This window comes from Trematomus bernacchii, unplaced genomic scaffold (assembly GCF_902827165.1).
Source record: "Trematomus bernacchii unplaced genomic scaffold, fTreBer1.1, whole genome shotgun sequence".
In the NCBI taxonomy this organism is placed as follows: Eukaryota; Metazoa; Chordata; class Actinopteri; order Perciformes; family Nototheniidae; genus Trematomus; species Trematomus bernacchii.
This window is the reverse complement of record NW_022987876.1, coordinates 496226-519382: the sequence shown is the minus strand read 5'-3', so window position 1 is coordinate 519382 and position 23157 is coordinate 496226. Positions and strand designations below refer to the sequence as shown.

At 43.8% G+C, this 23157-nt stretch overlaps 2 protein-coding genes across 2 annotated transcripts; one reads left to right on the top strand and one right to left on the bottom strand.

Annotated features, from left to right (window-relative positions):
• Nucleotides 1-4273: 4273 nt before the first annotated feature.
• LOC117469513 (trace amine-associated receptor 3-like) lies at nt 4274-5350 on the top strand. The gene has a single exon (XM_034113942.1). The coding sequence runs from the start codon at nt 4274-4276 to the stop codon at nt 5348-5350; it is 1077 nt and encodes a 358-aa protein (XP_033969833.1).
• A 4924-nt stretch (nt 5351-10274) lies between these two features.
• LOC117469512 (olfactory receptor 5B17-like) lies at nt 10275-11225 on the bottom strand. Its single transcript, XM_034113940.1, has one exon. The coding sequence runs from the start codon at nt 11223-11225 to the stop codon at nt 10275-10277; it is 951 nt and encodes a 316-aa protein (XP_033969831.1).
• Between the last annotated feature and the right edge of the window lie 11932 nt (nt 11226-23157).

The following is a 23157-nucleotide window of genomic DNA, read 5'->3' as shown; positions in this document are numbered from 1 at the left end:
TAATAATGATATCACCTTTCCCATGAATGCTTCATCATCCCAGTTGGGCGCATATAGATTGGCGAGAACAACATTGACATTATTGAGGGAACCAGAGACTATCACAAAGCGACCTTGAGGATCCGCTATAACCTTAGTCGGGCTGAACTGTATTTTTTATGCATCACAATAGCTGCGCCTCTTGCTCTACTACTAACATTGGAATGAAAGGTTTGGCCAACCCATGATGCCTTTAACCTATGGTAGTCCTTGGTGGTCAGATGAGTTTCTTGTAAAAAGGCAATTTCAGTTTTAAGATGTTTGGAAAATGGGGGAAATATTCTGCCTCTTTTAACTGGGGCATTCATGCCCTTAACATTCCAAGAGACAAGTCTTAGACATGCTCCACCATTTCCTGTCCTACATTAACCATCATCAAAATGTGACCCAGAAGTATATGAAGAGGTAGCATGGGGCCTATTTAATGGAAAGCAGGAGAAACGAACAACAAAAATCAAAAATAAACATAGTAGGACCTAACACCCAAATTCTCCCCAAAAAAAATGCTCTCAAAAAGGAGAGCCAAACACATATTCCCTTTCCTAAGCTTGTTCCGAAAACGAGAACTAGCAGCAGGACTCCAAAAAAATATGTCACTTCCGTATGACATTAACCTATAATCTAACTAATGTTCCTGAGCAGACAGGGCTCCTATCTCTACAATTGGTCTGACATGTAGAGTAAACAGTCTAGTGTTGTTTGTAGCCAATATAAAGTTAACCGCACAAACCAGAAATGAAACAAAAAAGGTTCCTAGCAAGTCTTGTTTCCCCCGGACCGTGCCCCTTTAACACCGGAAGTGGCCACAGTATCACACAACAACAGAGGAAATCTAGTGCACATGCTGGATAACAACATCCATACCTCACAGTGGATCCATATCAGGATATCTTAATACAAACAGACTCAGGTTAAACATTTCAACTTCACCCTTTCCTGAGATGTCCGTTTGTGAGTGTTTATTTGCCGTGCATTCAGTCCAGAGAAAGTCCGTGCTCCACAGCCTCCCACTACTCGGGCGGGACAATGCGTTGGTTGTAGAAGTCCTGGGCTTTTTGCGGACAGTCAAAGTAGTAATCGTCATTTCTGAATGAAACATGAAGACGAGCTGGGTGCAACAGGCGGAATTGTATTCCTTTCTGGTAAAGAGAATTCTTGATGGGGTTGAACGCAGCTCGCTTTTTGGCTAGGACAGTGCTGATATCAGGATACACTCTCAACTCGGTGCCGCCGTAATACAGCTTGTGTTGTCTGGCCCATTTTAAGACTGCCTCCTTTTCCTGGAAACTGAGAAATTTGACAATGAAGGCCTGAGGCTTCCCCGTGTTGTTGGAGTCTCCCGGTCTGGGACCGAGGGAACAGTGGGCTCGTTCTATCTCCGGAGGACTGCTGAGAACACCGGGACCCGTCACCTCCATTATCAAGTCAGACACAAACTTTGTCGGGTCCTGACCCCTCTCGCGCCCCTCGGGTATGTTTATTATCCCAAAGTTGGACCGCCTGGACCGGTTTTCGAGGTTGTCCACCCGCTCCTGGAATGTGATGGTTTGGGACTGTAGGGACTGAACAGCGGCTTCCATCACGGTGAGTTTCCCAACGTTTTCACCCACCACTACTTCAGTTTTGTCGAGACGGCTGTTGAACGATGCCACTTGTTGTCCTAGTGAGTTTACCGACCTCTCCAGGGAATCCGTTGATTCTTGTATCAGTCTAGCCATGTCGGATTTGAAACTATGACTTTGTTTGCTGAGAAGAGCCTCCAAGTCCCCCTTGGTAACTGGGCAAGCGGCAGCCATGTTAGCTGCTATCTTAGCCGCTGTGGTCGCAGCTCTGGTTGTTTGTGTGGTTGATGTCGATGGCTGTTTCTGTTTCCTAGTCATTACTTCATAGTTCCCTTAAATATGAGCGTGGTTTGAATCGGTTACAAAATCGGCTTTGAAAGGTATTTGAAAGGTATAGAAAAGTTTGTCAGGAGCCCTCCACACACACGTCTGCTCACTCCCTCATCAAACCGGAAGTCTCCTGTCTTTTCTTTCTAAGTGTAGCAGGATGAGAGTCCTAATCCCTTGTAAAGCATATTCTCCTCGTTTGGCTCTTGTGAGCATATCACCACCAGGGGGCACCCTATAAAAGGGCAGAGGTTTCTAGCTGGCTGTCTCTTGTTTGTTGGTACACAGACCCGCCCCACTTGCGTGTTTGCCGTGTTTGCTTCCGCCACCGGTGCAGGTATGTTGCAGTAGCATTGCTCGCTTCAGGAAAGGTTCTGCAATTTGCCAGCGTATTGATACTTAGCCCTGCTTTGACTCACCTAGTGGAGGATCCTCCCGGTGCAGCCTGTCAACACAACCATAAAGAGCGTGAAGCTCTCCCCTCTCTGCGTCATCGATAGGAAAGCCTGATCGGTATGTGCGCTGTACGGCGATCTATTTAGTCAATCCACCTCATTACTTGTATTGATATTAACGCTATATTTGTATTTATTCATAAACCTAGGGCCAATCCAATGTTTAAGGGACATCTGCTGTTTTGCTTCACCGGAGAAAGTGTGTTTATCGGCAGTAACGTCACAACTGCTGCTGATCCTGCCTAAATGTTTGGGCTACCGCTACATAATCGTTGCTTCTGATTGCTGCTTCTGGCCAGCTTTGCGTCGCCTACTGCGGATGCTCGCTCACCAGTAAAATGCTGCTTTAACTGTACGCCTTCCTGCTGCCTTGCTTGGGCCGACACTTGAAGTGTGGAAGTCACTGAACTCTGGGGCTAACTCCCTCTATAACTTGTCCTTACTTTGGCCAACTTGATTTAAACTAGCTTGTTTATTTTATTCTAGTTAATTGTTTATTTTGTTTGACTGAACCTTTTCTCTTGTGATTTGTTCTATTTTTAAATGTTTACACAATTGTTATTGTGGGGGAAACTTCTGTGTAGCAATGCAGTGGGAGTCACCGACTCAAAGGAGACACGGGGAGAGCTGGAGCTTTGATGTCAAACACTGATGGTTTATTTAGGAGCTTCGGCCGGAGAATTCACATCACAAGTCCAAGAGCCAGAGGTTCTGACTTCACAGTAGAGTTGCCACGTTAAATCTGAAGAACTCCCCCCCAGACCCATGTGTTTAGCTAGTTCTGAGAGAATAATCAACATTGTGCATAACAAGATAGAATCATAACACCTCTATCAGCTGACGCCAACAGGCTGGAACAGGGAGACAAAACACTGAGAGCACAGCAGCCAAGGTTACAGGTGCGTGTGCTCAGTCAGGACAGTATGAACTGATAAACTGGGTCAAAGTTATGGACCTTTCCCCATTATTATGGATTGGTTGGATTATTTCCCCAACAGTTATCATCTGTTTATGAGAACATATTTGATATTGTGTTTGTTTATTACTTTGATTTACGTATTTTGCCCCCATTAACTGTGTTTGCCTCTTTGTTTCCCTACTTAGTTACTGAGAGCTGAAGCTGGTGGTGCTGGTGTCCAAGGTGGTGGTTTTCCTCCCTTCTTTTGTGTGTGATGTGCTCCCCCGGGATTTGATTTCCTGCACGTATGACTGGGGTGATTTAAGTTTGGTTTGCTTGGGGATCCTTCCACTCACTCGTCGACCCTATCCCCCCACTGGTAAGCCTCAGCCCCTAATTCATTTTTTCCCTTTGTGCTACAGCCCTGTGCGACTGTTTTGAACTACATTTTAACTATTGACTTGTGCTAAATAAAATTGTATATTTTTGATAAATTGAAACCACGTCTCCTGCTCCATTAGTATTCAAACCTATGTGTCCACTCTATAACTGAAAAAAGTGTTAATATTTCCTTGGGTGAAATTCCCAAGGTGGCGTTGTCGGAATTGTGAATGGTGTAATCAAACCAACTTTAACAAATACATTCACCTATCCTCCCCTCTGCGGCTACTGCCACATAAACAAAGCATAGAGATGGCATTTTAGATTAGGCAACTCCACTAAAACAAGGTCTTTTTAAGCCCACAGACTTTAGTGATTCCTTCATCGAACTAAAATGTACTTAGAGATTAACTAATGAGAAGTAACCATGGAGCAGCAATTGGGTCATAACAAACACAATTCTGGGTGGTTCGTCAAATATTTCGCTGTTAATGTACCATACAACAGTGTAGGCAAACTGTGATAAAATGCCTCACTTCATCTGCTAAATCAGACTGAAACAGTAATTTCTCACAACTGTATCTATGTGTTTTGACAGGCTTGATTAGACCATGGATAACGGCAGCTTGGAATTGTTCGAAAAGGATAACACGTCTCTTCAGATTGAACTTCAATCCTGTACTACATTTAGGAACCAGGCTTCTCGCATTTTTCTGTATGCCTTCCTCTCTGTTGGCATTGTGTGCACAGTGGTGGGAAACTTTCTGGTGGTCTTGTCCATTGCCTACTTCAAGCAGTTGCAGTCCCCCACAAACTCCTTCGTCATGTCCCTGGCAGTGGCTGACTGCCTTGTTGGCCTGGTAGTGATGCCTTATAGTATGATTCGGACGGTGGAGGGATGCTGGTACTTTGGTGTCCTTTTTTGTAAGCTTCACTCTAGCCTTGATGTCATGCTCTGCACTGCCTCTATATTCCATCTCAGCTGCATTGCATATGACCGCTACTACGCTGTCTGCAACCCGCTAATTTACTCTTTAAAAATGTCCAACAGTCAGGTAGCTCTCCTTATTTGTGTATGTTGGGCTGTTCCCATGCTCATCTCCTTTTGCCCCATAATGCTAGATCTTCATGTGGCAGGTGTGGACATCCTGATCCCTGAAGATTTGTGCGTGTTCCTGGTCAATCGCATTTATGCTGATATGGCTTCCTTGGTAGCCTTTTACTTGCCAATGGCTATCATGCTAATCGCTTATTGGAAGATCTTCAAAGCTGCCAAGCGGCAGGCCAGGCAGATCAGCGCCATGGAAAGCCAAATGGCTTCTGGAGTTGGAAAGGATTCAAGCAAGATAAAAAGACACAGAAACACTATGAAGAGGGAAAGAAAGGTAGCAAAAACGTTGGGTATCATCATGGGAGTATTCCTAATCTTCTGGATGCCCTTCTTTACAGTCATCATTGTGGACCCTTTTATTGAATACAGCACAGAGGTGGTTGTCTGGGATATATTTTTGTGGCTAGGATATATCAACTCCTCTTTAAATCCCTTCCTATATGGTTTCTTCAACCGTTCCTTCCGTAGGGCATTCCTCATGTTCATTGGCTGCAGGGTATGCCTGCCTGGATCCTCCCCTTGGATGGATCTGTCACACACTAGGAAAGACCCAAATGAACGTGCAGATCAACAATGAATTTAAAGAAAGTGTCTGTATATTTTGTGTTGCCTTTGGTAAATCAAGGGCAATATTAAGAGTGCTTCAACTGCAAATGTTTTTCAACTTCTAGAAAAAAATATGTTTAAAATCAAAATAAATGTAATACAATAACAAATAATAGTGACGTGGGTCTGCTTAACTACCCCTTAATAAGGATTGTTTTTAAATCACCTGTTTTTATTTCACAAAGGATTTTCCTATTTCCACTTCTAAGTATTTTACCTTTGGACCTTTTTTGCAATAAATGTGTCATTGTTATATTTTTAAATTCAACCAGAAGTGTGAACTGCAGGAATAATTTGAAAAGACCTATCCTCTACCTGCCAGTCACCGTCCACTGTTTATGTCTGGGTCTAGGATATGAAAGGCTCTATCTTGAAGTTGAATCATTCATGTGTGTATAGCGACAATCAAGGCTGTGGCATGTTCTTTTTTCCCCTGCTAAATTTCAATAATAAGAAGAGAAGCTTTGAATGGAATCAGATAAGTCTAGACTTATCTGATTCCATAGACTTATCTGATCGTGACAGAAAACTAAGATCGTGACACATCACTATGGTCTTGTCTTCCTTCCTGTGTTTTCCCTGCTGTGTCTGATTGTGTTCACCTGTTGCCCTTGTGTTTCTGCCTCCCCTGCCCAGCTGTATCTTGTCCTGTGATTACCCTTCTTTGTATTTAGTCTTGTCTTCCCCTGTGCTCCTTGTCGGTTCATTGTCTTTCCTGTCTCCCTCCATGTTGGTCACGGTCAGTTTTTGTTTTGATGCTACCTTGTGCTACCTGTTTATTTTATGTCATGTTTTTTCATTCATCAGCTTTTGTTTAAATAAAGCTCGCCTTTTGTTCCTTGACCTTTTTACCTTTTTTTTGTATTCTGCATTTGGGTCCTACCTTTTTCCACGAATCCTGACATGATGGTAATCAGACACATAATAATATATCCGAATCCTGACAGAATGAACCGACCAAATTTGGACTCAGCAGATTCAGATTTTTTGGCTCTACAGGCAGGACGTCTTGGGTACTCTCTGGAGTACATTTTTTATACCTGGTATGACGCCTCATCTAGACGGCGTAGAGTGGCTGCTTTGAAGGAGGCACGCCAGGAGGTTGCCCGCAAGCCCTGGCTCAGGAGCTTGTTGCCTGACTGGCTACAACTTTTTACAAGTAGTCCTGAAAACTTGTCTCAAGCCTCTAACCCTTTCCTGGGGTCTGGCCTGGCCTTGGGAGGTCCGGGAATCCTCCGGAAGGTTTCTGGAAGATGCAAGGCCAGGATTCCAGCCCGTGCTCCAGCGGTTCCAGCTCCAGTACCGGCCCCAGCAGCCATGGTGCCAGTACCGGCCCCAGCAGCAATGGTCCCGGCTCCAGTTCCGGTCCACGCAGCCATGGTTCCGGCTCCAGTTCCGGTCAACGCAGCCATGGTCCCGGCTCCAGTTTCGGCTCCAGTACTGGCTCTCCGGCCAACGCCAGCTCCCCGTGGCTCTCTGGCCGACTCCAGCTCCTCGTCTCCTGTTGGCTCTCCGGCCGACGCCAGCCCCCCGTGTCCTGTCGGCGTACCGGCCGACTCAAATCCCTTCTTCATCGGGGATCCCGCCGACTCAAGCTCCTTCACCGTCGGGGGTCCCGCCGACTCAAATTCCTTCTCGAGTCCCCTCTCGAGTCCCCTCTCAAGTCCCCTCTCGAGTCCCCTCTCGAGTCCCCTCTCAAGTCCCTTTTCAAGTCCCCTCTCGAGTCCCCTCTCAAGTCCCTTTTCAAGTACCCTCTCGAGTCCCCTCTCAAGTTTCTTCTTGAGTCCCCTCTCGAGTCCCTTTTCAAGTCCCCTCTCGAGTCCCCTCTCAAGTCCTCTCTCAAGTCCCTTCTCGAGTTCCTTTTCAAGTCTCCTCTTGAGTCTCCTCTCAAGTCCCTTCTCAAGTCCCCTCTCAAGTCCCTTCTCGAGTTCCTTTTCAAGTCCCCTCTCGAGTCCCTTTTCAAGTCTCCTCTTGAGTCTCCTCTCGAGTCCCCTCTCAAGTCCCCTCTCAAGTCCCTTCTCGAGTTCCTTTTCAAGTCCCCTCTCGAGTCTCCTCTCAAGTCCCTTCTCGAGTTCCCTCTCGAGTCCCTTTTCAAGTCCCCTCTCGAGTCACTTTTGAAGTCCCTTCTCAAATCCCTTCTCTAGTCCCAACTCATGTCCCAACTCCATGTCCTGTGTCGTTGGGGGTTCCGCTGAGGGTCCTGCCAACTCCATGTCCTGTTTCGGGGGGGCGTGTGGCGCAGTGGATAGAGCGTTGGTGTTTGGATCAGGGGGAGCACAGGTTCAAACCCCACTGCAGTCAGCATGTCGTTGTGTCCCTGGGCAAGACACTTCACCCCAAATTGCTCCTGTGGGGATCATCCACAGTATTGAGTATGTAAGTCGCTTTGGATAAAAGCGTCTAACAAGTAACAAGTAACATGTAATGTTTCGTTGGGGGTTCCACCGGATTTCCTGCCAACACCATATCCTGTCCTGTTGGGGGTCCCGCCGACACCTGCTCCGCTGGATTTCCTGCCAACACCATGTCCTGTCCTGTTGGGGGTCCTGCCAACACCATGTCCTGTCCGTCCGGGGTCCCACTGACACCAGCCCATGTCCCGTCCAGGGTTCCTGTCCGGACAACACTGGTTCCTGTTACGCCGTTGGCTCTGCCGGCTACGAACTCTGTCCTGCTGGGTGTCTCGCTGACAGCAGATCCTATTCCGCCAGTGGTCCAGTCGGCCACGAACCCGGTCCGTCCTTGTGCCCGGCTCCCTGACTATACCCGCAACGGCCTTAGCCGCTTCTCTGCCTCTACCTTGCCACCGGGCCGTCCGCCCGAGACTCCTTCCTGGTCCTCTGCCTTGCCCCGGGCCGTCTGCCCGAGACCACCTCCTGTTCCTCTTCTTTGCCCCCGGGCCGTCCGCCCGAGACCACCTCCTGTTCCTCTGCCTTGCCCCCGGGTCGTCCGCCCCCGAGACCCCTTCCTAGTCCTCTGCCGTGCCTCCAGGCCTCCGGGCCTCCGGACCCCCTCCACCCACCCTTTTGGAAGTGTTGGACTTTGGTTGAACGTCTTGAATCCGTCCCTTGAGGTGGGGGTTCTGTCACGATCTTAGTTTTGTCTGTCTTGTCATGGGTTTTATTTTGCAATTCTGTTCTCCCGGTGTCTTGTCTTCCTTCCTGTGTTTTCCCTCCTGTGTCTGATTGTCTGATTGTGTTCACCTGTTGCCCATGTGTTTCTGCCTCCCCTGCCCAGCTGTGTCTTGTCCTGTGATTACCCTTCTTTGTATAGTCGTCCCCTGTGCTCCTTGTCGGTTCATTGTCTTTCCTGTCTCCCTCCATGTTGGTCACGGTCAGTTTTTGTTTTGATGCTGCCTTGTGCTACAGTACCTGTTTAAATAAAGCTCGCCTTTTGTTCCTTGACCTTTTTGCCTTTTTTTTGTATTCTGCATTTGGGTCCTACTTTTTTCCACGAATCCTGACATGATGGTAATCAGACACATAATAATATACACATAATAGACACTAAACCTGTGTATGTTTTTCTGATTTTCTGATGTAAAGTATATATCAGATAAAATGGTATTAACCCAGTTTTTTTATTTATGTCATAGTTACAGTGACACGATACCCTGATAAGACTTTATATGATATGATGTGATATGAGGCATTAATTCATTTGTATCTAAAATACATCAGATTGATGCATTTAACTTTGAAATGCAAAGTAAAAGTTGATTATTTCTGTTTATTTATTTAATATCAGTTGGCAGGATTGAAGCACAACATTGAAGTGAAGCAGTTGCGTTAGGCCTGAGATTCCGGAACAGCCCTTTATATCATAATAAGACCCTGAACCAGATTTTGGTAGAGATTACTCTTTTACAACATTAAACAAACTTGTGTTTATATTCCAAAAAAGCAACCTTTTAAAAAGATTTTAAAAAAGTAACACTATATAATTTAATTGATGCTAATTTAACTGCTAAGCACAGCGTCGGCTCTGGAACCGTACTCCTTGATCGGGGTTGGACTCTATTCTTCTCCGGAGTTTCCCAAGGTGTCAGGCACCGGGTGGGTATTCCTCACAACCTGACCAATTTGCTGCCCTAGGAAAGATTTTAGCTGGCCTTTAACTTAGCGATGGTGACGTGAAGTCATGTGACCATGCTGCAGTTCCTTTATAGCCCAACTTTAGCCACCTTTAGCTTAGCGGTGGTGACGTGAAGTCATGTGACCGTGCTGATGATGAGTTGTGGTGTGTTTGTCTCACCTGGAGCTCCGCAACGCCTTTTTATAATCTGAAACGCTGTTGCTGCACGCTCAACGGCTTTCATTAAAGATCACAGTGTTTCTGTGCTACATAGAAACACCTCTGGAAAATATAAAATAAACTTTTTAGTTTTGCTGTTTTGGATTCATAAATACGAGTAACATGACTTCCTATTAAACTGTGCAGCCTTTTCACTTTAAAACTATGATATTTACAGGCCAAACCATTAATTTATAATAAAATAAATGTGAATGGCAGGCCTAGTTCAGACTTTAGGGGGCATCACATTTGTATAGTTTAATAATTTCTTTCTTGGCCCATGCTACACTCTTTTGCTGAGTTTCATTAAAAGTGTTTCTGTAATCCTACAGACAGACAAACCAAACTGAAAACACTGTCAGAGTAATAAGAGTCATGAAACGATCCGTAAAAACCAAGTTCATAAGATTTTATTTAAATATTATTCTGGATATAATCACTATTTACAGCCTTAATGCATTCATACATTGAAATATAAGATGTATTTTGGAACAATGCAGTTCATTGAAGCCTCAATTATAATAACATGAATTATACTATGGGTCAGGGGTATTTCTGAAGATACACTGCTATCCAGTCACTTCAACATAATCAACACCGTGTCATTTAGCATCCATTGAAGCGACTTTACTCTTATGAAACAGAACCATAACCCTCTGCCGGACCTCTTTGATCTGCAGGCCGTAGATCAGAGCGTTCAGGGCGGGCAGCACCACGTGTAGCATGACCGCCGCCACCTTTCTGTGGGCCGCCAGCTGAGGGAAGCGGTGCAGAATGATGATGATGAAGCCGGACACCAGCAGGATGGCGTAGACGGCCAGGTGTGTGGCGCAGGTCTGCAGTGCTTTTCTGTTCAGAGTCTTGTTCTTACTGCGCAGACAAACCATGGCGATCCTCAGGTAGGTGACCGTGACGCTGCCGATGGACGAACCCAGCAGGACCACGGTGTATCCGAGGCCGTAGATGTTGTTGATGAGCACGCTCTCACAGGACAGCTTGAATAAGGAGGCGTTATTGCAGGAGAAGTGGACAATAATCCACCTGCAGCGAGACAGACGCACACTGAGGCCGATGAGGATCCCCACCATGGGGAGGGGGATCACCCACGCCCACACGGACAGAACCAGCACCATCCTGTGGGTCATGATGGTGGCGTAGCGCAGTGGGTTGCAGATGGCCACGTAGCGATCGAACGCCATGATCATGAGCACGGTGTGAGAGGCGCTGGCGTGGAGGTGGACGCAGAAGGCCTGGACAACGCAGTCCATGTACCGGATGACCCGCTGCGAGTCCGGCGTCAGGAGGCCCCGGAGAACATGAGGGATGATGACGGTGGCCCCGAACACATCGTTGATGCTCATGTTGCACAGCAGGAGGTACATGGGCTGGTGGAGGCCGCTGCTCCTGAAGATCAGCACCACCAGGCCAATGTTGGACACCATGATGAAGATGTATACGATTAGGAGGAGGATGAAGGAAGGAATATAAGACTGGGAGGGGATATTGAACCCTTCTAGGATTAGGATGTCTTTACCAAAAGTGCTGTTTTCCATAGCTTTATATCATGTAGCAATAAAGACTTTTATATGTTCAAAGTTATATAGAGTTACAGTTGCAGAAAATCAAAGACATGTACCTGAAGATCTTTAAAAAAAGTCTTAATAAAGTTACCACACTGAATCTAAATGTGTTCACATCACAATAACAATGACTCGCTGTAAATAAGACGCATACATTTGGTTATTTTTGTTATATCAGTTCATTAAATGGTTGATTCACCTAAATTGAAATAGTTCAATTTAAAATGGTATTTCAATATTGGATGAAGTTACACAATGAAGAGTTGTTCCTGAAGGTCGTTAGTTATTGACAGTAACATATGCTATTTGCAACAAACAACAACTTTACATTCTCATATGTCTACAAAGTCAACATCTACACTGCTCCTAGTACTAGACTCCTACTACTAGGATGGGTTAAATGCGGAGGCCAAATGTCACTGTGTGTGCTGTGTGCTTTGCATGTGTGACCTTTAAAGAGGGTTTCATCCCTCCGATTCTATCTATCTATCTATCTAGTTCATAAAATGGTTGATTCACCTTTTTAAAAAAAAGGTTCAAATGGTATTTAAAGATTTGATGAAGTTACACAATGAAGAGTTGTACCTGAAAGTCGTTTCTACAAAAGACACATGTTTGTAGAGTTATTGACAGTAACATAGACACTGATTCTGCAAAGACAAAGTGTTAATTTTAAGCTCAACATAGAACAGGTTTCAGATCAGATCAGGAAAAAACTCCAATAACAACCTTGAAATGGGGAGAAAATGTGAAAGGAAATATCAACAGAGGAGGGATCCCTCTTCCAGGACAGACGGATACATCCCTGTTGAACAGTTTTCAATGTCCTTTTTCAATGCTATGAGAAACAAAAAAACACTTTACATTCTCATATAATGCATTAAAGTGATGGTAGAAACAAACACACCAACAAGACATGAGAATTGAAACTGTAGCTGGTTAAAATTGGGATAAACCAACATTCAAAGGAAGCTTGAACACTGAGAAATCCTATAAGCTGCTACAGTGAATAAAGGATATGTGAATGTACATTCATTAAATAAGCACAATGTCTAACAGCAGCTGCTTAGACACAGTCCTGCCTCCACCTCCGACCAGAAGTTAAGACTTTTATTTGGTGCATCGCGCGCTGACAGTCAATGGTAACTTGGCAACAATGAAGCTTCATTATGTGTATCTAATGAAGGTTAATTCAAGATATTGGCAGGAAGGGTGGCTAAGTGACTAAATATCTTGGGGTTTGCTCGTGTGTTGACCAAGCAGCAACCTCCGGTTCTAATAAATAAAGCCAACACGGCCTTGTGATCTTTAAATGGTCACTTTAGGGCTCTGAAAGTGAGATAATCCCCATAGACCCCCATGTTAAAAGGCCCAACCCTAACCCTATACAGCAGAAACAAACATGTTTGCAGCCTGGTGGAAGGAAAAAAAATGTTCTGGCCTATTTATAACAGCTATACCGAAATTTACATTTGTATATAACTTGCCTGTTGAATATAAATGTAATGATGCAGGAATGAGTCCTAAAACCCGTAAATTAGTGGTGAATTTCAAGATGGCGGTTGCTAACAAGTGTCTAAATGAGACAACTAAACGTCATCACGCCCAACTTTTACACACATACTATCTCCAGCTGCAGAGGGGTGTAAGCATTACCTTGTTGCACCATGACACCCCCTCCACCTAAAGCTGGCTACACACCAACCCGATTTTGGGAGTCAGAGGCCGTCAGAGGCAGTCGGGCATTCGCGGCGCCCTACTCAGGTTGGTGTGTCCCGCACCGTCGTCTCTTTACGGCACCTTTTCCCGATGCCTCCCACGGCCGATTCAACATGCGGGAGGTCAGAGAAAGTCGGCCCAAGCAATCACTCTGATTAGCTGTTCACACTACCGCTGCCTGCTGGTAAGGACAGTTATTGCCACTCGTCGACTGAAGTATTTGCGGTGTGTTCGTAGGCGGGCCGCATAGCGGGCGGCGTAGCCGACGCAGGCGACGTAGCTGACGTAAAAGTTGGGACGCGTTCGGTACGCGTTCTTTGGTCTCAGGTGGGTGTGTAGCGGCCTTAAGACCCAACTTGTAAAAGCTGCAGCACTTTTATTCAGTGCATCGGAGGCTTTTACCTGGAAGTCAGCTGTCACTTAGTAACAGGTGACTCGCAGCATCACCCATTCACATTATATATGCTTCCGTTAGGCAATATTATAAGGATCACTCTGTACATTTTCATTGTTAAGCGGATGATACTCAACTATATTTATCCATCAAGCCTGATGAAACCAATCATCTAAATAAAATGCAAGACTGCCTCAAGGACTTAAAAACTTGGATGACCTTACATTTTTTTATGTTAAACACGGAGGTTATTGTACTCGGCCCAAAGAATCTACGAAACAAACTATCTAAAGATATATTAACTATGGATGGCATTAATTTGGCCTCCAGTGAGACTGTAAGGAATCTTGGTGTTATATTTGATCAGGATTTATCCTTTAACGCCCACATAAAATCAATCTCAAGGACCGCCTTTTTTCATCTACGTAACATAGCAAAAATCAGGCATATCTTGCCTCAAAACGATGCAGAGAAACTAGTCCATGCATTTGTTACTTCAAGGCTGGATTATTGTAACTCTTTATTATCAGGGTGTACCAAGAAGTCAGTTAAATCGCTTCAGCTGATTCAAAATGCTGCAGCACATGTACTAACCAGAGTTAGGAGAAGGGACCACATTACTCCTGTTCTGGCTGCCTTACACTGGCTCCCTATAGAACACAGGATAGAATTTAAAATTCTTCTTCTCGCCTACAAAGCCCTTAATGGGCAGGCGCCATCTTAAGGCCCGGACACACCAGTCCGATTTTGGGAGTCAGAGGCCGTCAGAGGCAGTCGGGCATTCGCGGCGCCCTACTCAGGTTTGTGTGTCCCGCACCGTCGTCTCTTTACGGCACCTTTTCACACCTCCGGACGCCTCCCGCGGCGTCGGGAAAGTCATGTAAATTTTGCAAGAAGTGGCCATTATTCAGATAGTGTTTCTGTCTGCCCCTCTATTCTTTCTCCCATTATCCTCCACAATCTGCCTAGAAGTATTTTAACGTTGTAGCTGTTCAAGATGGTCATTTTAAAATGTGTTAAAAATATACTGTTAGTAGTTAAACCAATAATAATGTGCGGCTGCTACTGGCAGTTATGTAGGCACATTTTTTATTTTTTATTATCGCTGTGTGATTAAAAGAATAAACACAAATAGCAGGATAGGCAATACAAAACTTTATTTCGTACCTTGATACTACAGCCATTGATAACACAGCATTAGACATATTTGGCAAACTCTTTTTTTTATTGTATTGCACACTATTTTTATCGTATTGTAGTCGATTGTTGACATTGTACAGTGCTTTAGACATATTTGCTATATCTTATCCCACTGAAAAGGCACTGCACCGACACCATTAAAATATTGGCATAGTTCATCCCTGTGCTGCTTGGCTCAAGCTGGATTATTGGTGGTGTGTGGCAGGGTGGCCTGCCGTAGTTCATGGTCTTGTCTCCATCTTCCTGGGACAGTGCCATGATCGGGTCCTTCCTGGTCAACAACTGTTGTATGCGCTACAGTTCTCTGTGCGCAGGAAGTTGTGCAGACCACAGCAAGCCAAAACAATGGCCTCCACTTTGGCAGTGTCTTGAATGTTTATGGTGGTGAGAAAGACCCGAAAACGGCATTTTCTACCACCCTCCGAGCCTGCGACAGCCTGTAGTTGAAGATGCGTTGCTCTACAGCTAGCCTGCGGTTCGGATAGGGCTTCATCAGGTGCTCCTTCAGGGGAAATGCCTCATCTGCCACAATGGAGTAACAAACCGCCTGGCCAGACGCTGTGTTTGTTTGTTTATATCACTCAGTCTGTTCTTCTTCTCTTGGTGTATAAAAGGCAGTCTGTCTTCCAGTTGTTGCCTCTTTTGAATGACGAATGCACACTACCGCTGCCTGCTGGTAAGGACAGTTATTGCCACTCGTCGACTGAAGTATTTGCGGTGTGTTCGTAGGCGGGCGGCGTAGCGGGCGACGTAGCCGACGCAGGGGACGAAGCTGACGTAAAAGTCGGGACGCCTTCGGTACGCGTTCTTTGGTCTCAGGTGGGTGTGTAGCGGCCTTTACCTTAAAGAACTCATTATACCCTACTGTCCTACTAGGGCATTGCGTTCCAAGAATGCAGGGTTGTTGGTTGTTCCTCGAGTCTCTAAAAGTACAATGGGAGCCAGAGTCTTTTCTTATCAAGCTCCATTTTTGTGGAATCAGCTTCCAGTTTGTGTTCGGGCGGCAGACACCCTATCCGTTTTTAAGAGTGCGCTTATGAACTTCATTTTTGATAAAGCTTATAGTTAGGGCTGATTAGATTCAGCCCCTAGTTTTGCTGCTATAGGCTTAGATTGTCGGGGGACACCTTACTTCTTCCTTCTCTCTGTCTGTGCCTGTGTACTCTCATGTTCCGAATAACCCAGCTTCCCCCAAATTTCCTTTTTGGTGTCTTATATTGGGCTATATAAATAAACATTGATTGATTGATTGATTGATTGAATCAAATATCATTACATTCCATTCTACAGTTGTAGGCAATTTTCGCTAAAAAACAAAACATGTAGTTTGCTGGTGGCACTACAAGAGATCACTCCCTCTGGGGACCATGCATGTACAGTATGCCAAAAAATATGTATCTTCAGTCTGGGCAAAAATGGTGGCCTTAATGGCAATGCCTTACCTAGAACTAGGACTACATTAAAAAAAGTGATTCTACAAATAAGAAAAACATCTAGGGTTTGCACTGCTTACTCTGGAGAAAATAAATGGTATGTTTTAGAATAGTACACTGTACGCACTGCTGTACAAATCTGCACATTTCAAAGTTATACGGTTAATGGTCCGTCCTTACTCAACATGTCACAATATTTGTCAGTCGTTTGAATTGGCAGGGGAGATGGCAGGAGACTGTTTTTTTGGTACTGTGACTATTGTTGCATGCGCCCACTTCCCAGCCCTCCCATCCCCCTGGTCTTTTTGTAAAAGGTGCAGTATGATTCAGACATGAAGACAGACAATCATCTCTCCTTTTTACAGGTGAGTGTCATTGTTTAAAATCTTCTAGTAATGCCGGTTTTTGTTGTTAAACCAAAATTCAAGACCTTGTTTGAAATGCTTACATCTATAAATAAGCTAATCTGTAGTCACTGTGCTGCTCTTCATAGAATCAGATGGAAAGATGAAGAATCCTTTTAATGTGTGATATTTAATAAGTGGCTTTTCCAGGTTTAGGATAACTTTATTTTTTAAATTAGACGTTTTTTTGTAACTTCTTTCTTTGAATATCTTATAATAGATCCTAATCTGTATAACAACATCATTCTAATATTATATATTCACAAATGAAACTGAGATGTAGTCATCAAGAATGCATTTTAATCATAACCAACTGTTAAATGGCTGTTAACTCTGTACAACATTTATCAGGGTATTTATAATATCACCTAGCATATGGGCAACATCATCACACTGAATGTATTGTTTTTTATAAGCTTGATTGCAAAATGTAAATGTAAAAAGAGATGTACTAATCGATGTCTACTCTCTTTTTTTGGATGATAGCAGAGCCATTACACAAAAAGAAAACAGACTTATAAAATGATGATTCTTGCAGACGTGATGTTTCTCAATTAGGTAAAATGATAAGAAGGACAAAGGGAAACATGGCGTGTGGGGGCTGGGGGCTGTGAAGATGACTGCCGAAGTGTCCTTCGCCTCACTGAGGGGGGATTTGCAGAGTATTAGGCACTTTTTACCCACTAACAGCCTTTATGAAAGAGCATATAGAGTAAAGTTGTACTAAAAGTAAGATTTACAAACCTGAACCTAGATATGGGTATAATTTCATGTTTATTTGTTTACTAATTTATATACATAGTACACGCCAAACTAAAATCAAAATGTTCATTAAGCATCATTTTCCTAACACAGTCCCTGTGGTGTTCATTAAAATCTATTACAAGTTAGCTTGGACATCTGCTCCCTGCTCACTTTGCTTGCACTGAGAATTACACGCAATTCTGCTCATTACAGTCATATGTCTTCTGCTGTGTGATAATCTGTAATGAGCAATGCATGAATCCAGACGAGTAAAACTTAATTGCCAGAGGAGTGAAACTTATTTGCTGGTATGAGCTGAAATGAAACTTTTATAAATATAACACATGCAGGTTTCATTGTCCTCTTTGAGAAAGTGTGACTGTGGTTCCAATTCAATAGACCTGATAGCTAATGTGGATAATTCCATGCACGTTAAGCTAATCAATAACTTCCCTCTGTCAGAGCATTTCTTGGTTATGTAGAGACAGGCAAAAAGGGAAATACATATCGTTCTCCTCATTATATCAACATCTGGGATGAAAATAACATCTGTCTTTTCTTTCTTTTTTTTTCTTTTTTTAAATTTTGTTTTTATTGAGTCACGCACAATGAGTTTACATTTATACAGTCAATATTTTTCCCTTTCCCCCCCTCCCCTCCCGGTCCTAGCTAGTAAAGTAAATAGATACATATAGGTACAAATAAAGTAATGTAAAAGATAATGTAAAAAAATTAATAGATAAGGAAATAAAGAATAATAACAATAATACCCATATACTCACATATGTATACCCACATATACACATACACATACATACACGTACATACATACATGTATATAAAGACAGAAAAAAAAAACATACATTCATAATTCCCCCCTATCTTCTTAATGTAGTGTCTTAAGTTCAGCTATGTAGGCTAACACAGAGCCCCAGACAGATTCAAATAGTTCTGAAGAGCCCCTCAGCTTATATTTAATCTTCTCCAAGTTCAGGTACATCATTAGATCTTTGAGCCATAGAGATGCTTTAGGTGGTATCGAAGATTTCCATTCTAGGAGTATTCTTCTACGTGCTAAAATAGATGCAAAGGCTATACTGTCCTTAGTTTTCCCCCTCATCATTCGGTGGCCAGGTAGTACTCCAAAAATGGCAGTTTCTGCACATGGTGTCAGTACCACGTCCAAGGCCTGAGCAAGGCGTTTGAAAATGCTTGTCCAGTATCCTTGTAGGCGAGGACAAGACCAAAACATATGAGTCATGTTTGCTGGTGACGTGTGGCATCTGTTACAGGTATCCGTGACATTTGGGTATATTTTGGAGAGTTTAGAGTTGGTGTAATAGATACGGTGGACAACTTTAAGTTGTATAAGATTGAGCCTGGAACAGGACGTACTATTGTTCACTCTCGCTAATGCGCCATCCCAGACATCATCATCTATTGCTTGGACTAGTTCCTCTTCCCAATCTTGTTTGATTTTACCAAGAGATGTTTCTGTGAGACGGGAGACGGAATTGTAAATTCTTCAAATCAAACCTTTTTCGGTTGTTAGAGTGTCCAGAATTGAGTCAATTATTGAATCCGGAGGGATATTGGGGAAGGAAGGGTTATTTAGTTTAACCCAGTTACGGACCTGGAAGTAGCGAAATAGATGAGAGCCTGGGAGGCAACATTTGTCAGAGAGTTGGCTAAAGCTACCGAAAACATTGTTGATATAAAGGTCTCTTACTCTGATAAGACCTAATCTCTGCCACATAGAGAAGGCCCCATCAGTGTAAGGGGGGAGAAAGAGATGGTTGTTGCGAATGGGACTATGAATAGAGGATCCATTAAGTCCATGAACATTTCTGAATTGGGACCATATTCTTAGGGTGGAAACAACTATCGGGTTATTCGAATATTGAGTCGGCCGGCTGGGTAATAGATGTAAGCAAAGCCAAAAGTGAGGTAGTAGGACAGGATTTGGCTTCAAGCTCACACCAACTCAATGTTGGTTCCTTAGTCCATAAAATTATGTTGTGGATATTGGCTGCCCAATAGTAGTGTCTTATGTTTGGAAGCGCTAATCCTCCTGTAGATCTGTGCCTTTGTAAAAGCTCTTTCCTAATTCTAGGAGTCTTCCCTTGCCATATGAAAGAGGAGATTAGTGTGTCTATTTTACGAAAAAGTGATTTGAGTAGGAAGACTGGCAGACATTGAAAGAGGTACAGGAAGCGAGGGAGAACGTTCATTTTGATACAGTTTACCCTCCCAGCGATACTTAAAGGAGAGGTGTCATGCTTTTTTGGTTATTACCCGTCCCCTTGTGTGTTATGAAGGTTTTTATGCATGTAAACGGTGTGCAGAGTCAAAACCCTCAAAGTACACCCTATAGCGAGTAAAACTCTAACACAGAAAATACCTCCCCAAAACGCCTCGTTGGAGATACGTCATTGTCCATTTGATTCTTCCGGGTACGGCATGATGTCATGCCGTACCCGGAACGAAATGGACCAATCCGTGGAGCCGTTACGTTACGTCCGCGGAGCCGTTACCTTAAGCCCCCGCTGATTGGTCCAAATTGACCAATCCACGGACTTCCTCACACACACATCTGTGTGCAGGGAGCAGGTAGCTCAGCTGATTTCTCCTCCCTGGCTGCAGGCTGATAACAGACAGAGATGCTGTATGAGAAGCCAATGTGAGTTTGGAAAAATGCACAGTATAAATCTATTTTAGTATACCTCAACAATGGAATTATGATCAGTAGAAATGGCCATGACACCTCTCCTTTAAATGTAAATTATTCCACCTTTCCAAATCAAATTTGAGCTTGTCAATTAGTGGTGGGACGTTGTTTTTGTAAAGGTCTGAGAGTTTTCCACTTATATTCACACCTAAGTACTTAAAATTACTTCTGGACATCTTAAAGGTGATGAGTCTATCGGGGATCTGAAGGGCCAGGTCATTTACAGGGAAGAACTCACTCTTGGAAAAGTTTAGCTTGTACCCTGAAAAGGTTCCGAATCGAGTTAACAGATCTATTATCTGAGGAATGGTAGATATAGGGTTAGAAATGAACAATAGTAAATCGTCAGCGTATAACGAGAGTATGTGTTCTGAACCATATCTGGTCATTCCTTGTGTAAAGCTGGCAGATTTAAGCGCAATTGATAAGGGTTCGATCGCCATGGCGAATAGTAACGGGCTTAGAGGGCAACCCTGGCGAGTTCCTCTACCTAGTGTAAAATATTGAGAATTCATCCCGTACTCACTGAAGCCTTGGGTGAAGAGTATAACAATGCTATCCACGACACAAATTTGGATCTGAGGCTGAACCTCTTAAGGACCTCAAATAGAAAGCCCCACTCCACCCTGTCGAACGCTTTCTCTGCATCCAATGAGACCACCACCTCTGGTGTCTCCTTGGATGCAGGAGAGAGGAGGATGTTGAGAAGGCGACGGATGTTGGAGAAGGAGTATCGTCCTTTCATAAACCCAGTTTGGTCTAATGATATGATGTTTGGCTTGACTGATTCAAGGCGTATGGCTAGTATTTTAGCTAGGATCTTATAGTCCGCATTCAGAAGGGAGATGGGGCGATAGGAGCTACATTCAGAATTTTCCTTGCCTGGTTTTAATAATACGATTACTACCGCATCAGTGAGCGTTTGTGGCAACGTTCCCCGGTCCAGAGAGTCCTCGAACATTCTCAAAAGAAGGGGGGTCAATTTATCAATACTTTTTTTTTTTAACTCAATTGGATAGCCGTCTGGGCCGGGGGCCTTGCCACTCTGGATCAGCCTGATCGAGTCAGCTATTTCACTGGGCTTTAGAGGTTGATCCAACTCACCCTTCTGAGCAGGTGTTATGGACGGAAATTCCAGATCATCCAAGAATTGAGTTCTGTCCGCATTATCGACGGGGGCTTGTGAGGCATATAGTCCAGAGTAAAAGGTTTTAAAGGTGTCATTGATAACAGATAGGATTGTTGTGAGTTCACGAGTAGGGTTCCGTATTTGTTTAATTTGTTGGGAAGCCGACTGGCTCTTAATTTGGTGCGCTAGGAGACGACCCGCCTTCTCCCCATGTTCATACTGAAATCCACGCGATTTTAAAAGCAATTTCTCAGTCTCTTGCATTGAAAGTAAATTGTATTCCATCTGAAGATTTTGCCTTTCTTTATCTAATTCAGGGGATGGACATGTTGAGAGTTTGCTATCTAGTTTTGCTATACTGCCCAACATTTCTAACCGTTTTTTGCTTTTTCAATTTGTTTTGCCTTGCAGAGTAAGAGATAGTCTCTCCTCGGATCACAGCTTTTAACGTCTCCCACAAAAGAGATGGTGATATCCCATCAGACATATTGGTTGTAAGGAAATCATCAATAGCTTTAGAGATTGTTTCACAGAATCGATCATCGTTTAACAGTGTACAGTTCAGTCTCCAGGGGGGACGTGTCTTTAGTAACAGTGTGAATGAGAGGTCAAGTAGTAATGGGGCGTGGTCGGATATCACTATGGTTGAGTATTCTCTGCTTTTGACAGCGGGAAGAAAATAGTTATCGATAAAAAAATAGTCGATTCTCGAGAATGTTTTGTGAACCAAGGAGTAGAAAGAAAACTATTTCACTTTGGGGTAGAGAAAACGCCATGGGTCCACACATCCTGTTTGACTCATAAATAATGAGATGGCTTTAGCCATTTTAGAGGGGTAGTCCCGTTTTGGGCTAGATTTGTCTAAAAGCGGGTCCATTGTACAGTTGAGATCACCGCCCAAAATCAAATGGTGGGAGTTTAGGTTGGGTAATAATGATATCACCTTTCCCATGAATGCTTCATCATCCCAGTTGGGCGCATATAGATTGGCGAGAACAACATTGACATTATTGAGGGAACCAGAGACTATCACAAAGCGACCTTGAGGATCCGCTATAACCTTAGTCGGGCTGAACTGTATTTTTTATGCATCACAATAGCTGCGCCTCTTGCTCTACTACTAACATTGGAATGAAAGGTTTGGCCAACCCATGATGCCTTTAACCTATGGTAGTCCTTGGTGGTCAGATGAGTTTCTTGTAAAAAGGCAATTTCAGTTTTAAGATGTTTGGAAAATGGGGGAAATATTCTGCCTCTTTTAACTGGGGCATTCATGCCCTTAACATTCCAAGAGACAAGTCTTAGACATGCTCCACCATTTCCTGTCCTACATTAACCATCATCAAAATGTGACCCAGAAGTATATGAAGAGGTAGCATGGGGCCTATTTAATGGAAAGCAGGAGAAACGAACAACAAAAATCAAAAATAAACATAGTAGGACCTAACACCCAAATTCTCCCCAAAAAAAATGCTCTCAAAAAGGAGAGCCAAACACATATTCCCTTTCCTAAGCTTGTTCCGAAAACGAGAACTAGCAGCAGGACTCCAAAAAAATATGTCACTTCCGTATGACATTAACCTATAATCTAACTAATGTTCCTGAGCAGACAGGGCTCCTATCTCTACAATTGGTCTGACATGTAGAGTAAACAGTCTAGTGTTGTTTGTAGCCAATATAAAGTTAACCGCACAAACCAGAAATGAAACAAAAAAGGTTCCTAGCAAGTCTTGTTTCCCCCGGACCGTGCCCCTTTAACACCGGAAGTGGCCACAGTATCACACAACAACAGAGGAAATCTAGTGCACATGCTGGATAACAACATCCATACCTCACAGTGGATCCATATCAGGATATCTTAATACAAACAGACTCAGGTTAAACATTTCAACTTCACCCTTTCCTGAGATGTCCGTTTGTGAGTGTTTATTTGCCGTGCATTCAGTCCAGAGAAAGTCCGTGCTCCACAGCCTCCCACTACTCGGGCGGGACAATGCGTTGGTTGTAGAAGTCCTGGGCTTTTTGCGGACAGTCAAAGTAGTAATCGTCATTTCTGAATGAAACATGAAGACGAGCTGGGTGCAACAGGCGGAATTGTATTCCTTTCTGGTAAAGAGAATTCTTGATGGGGTTGAACGCAGCTCGCTTTTTGGC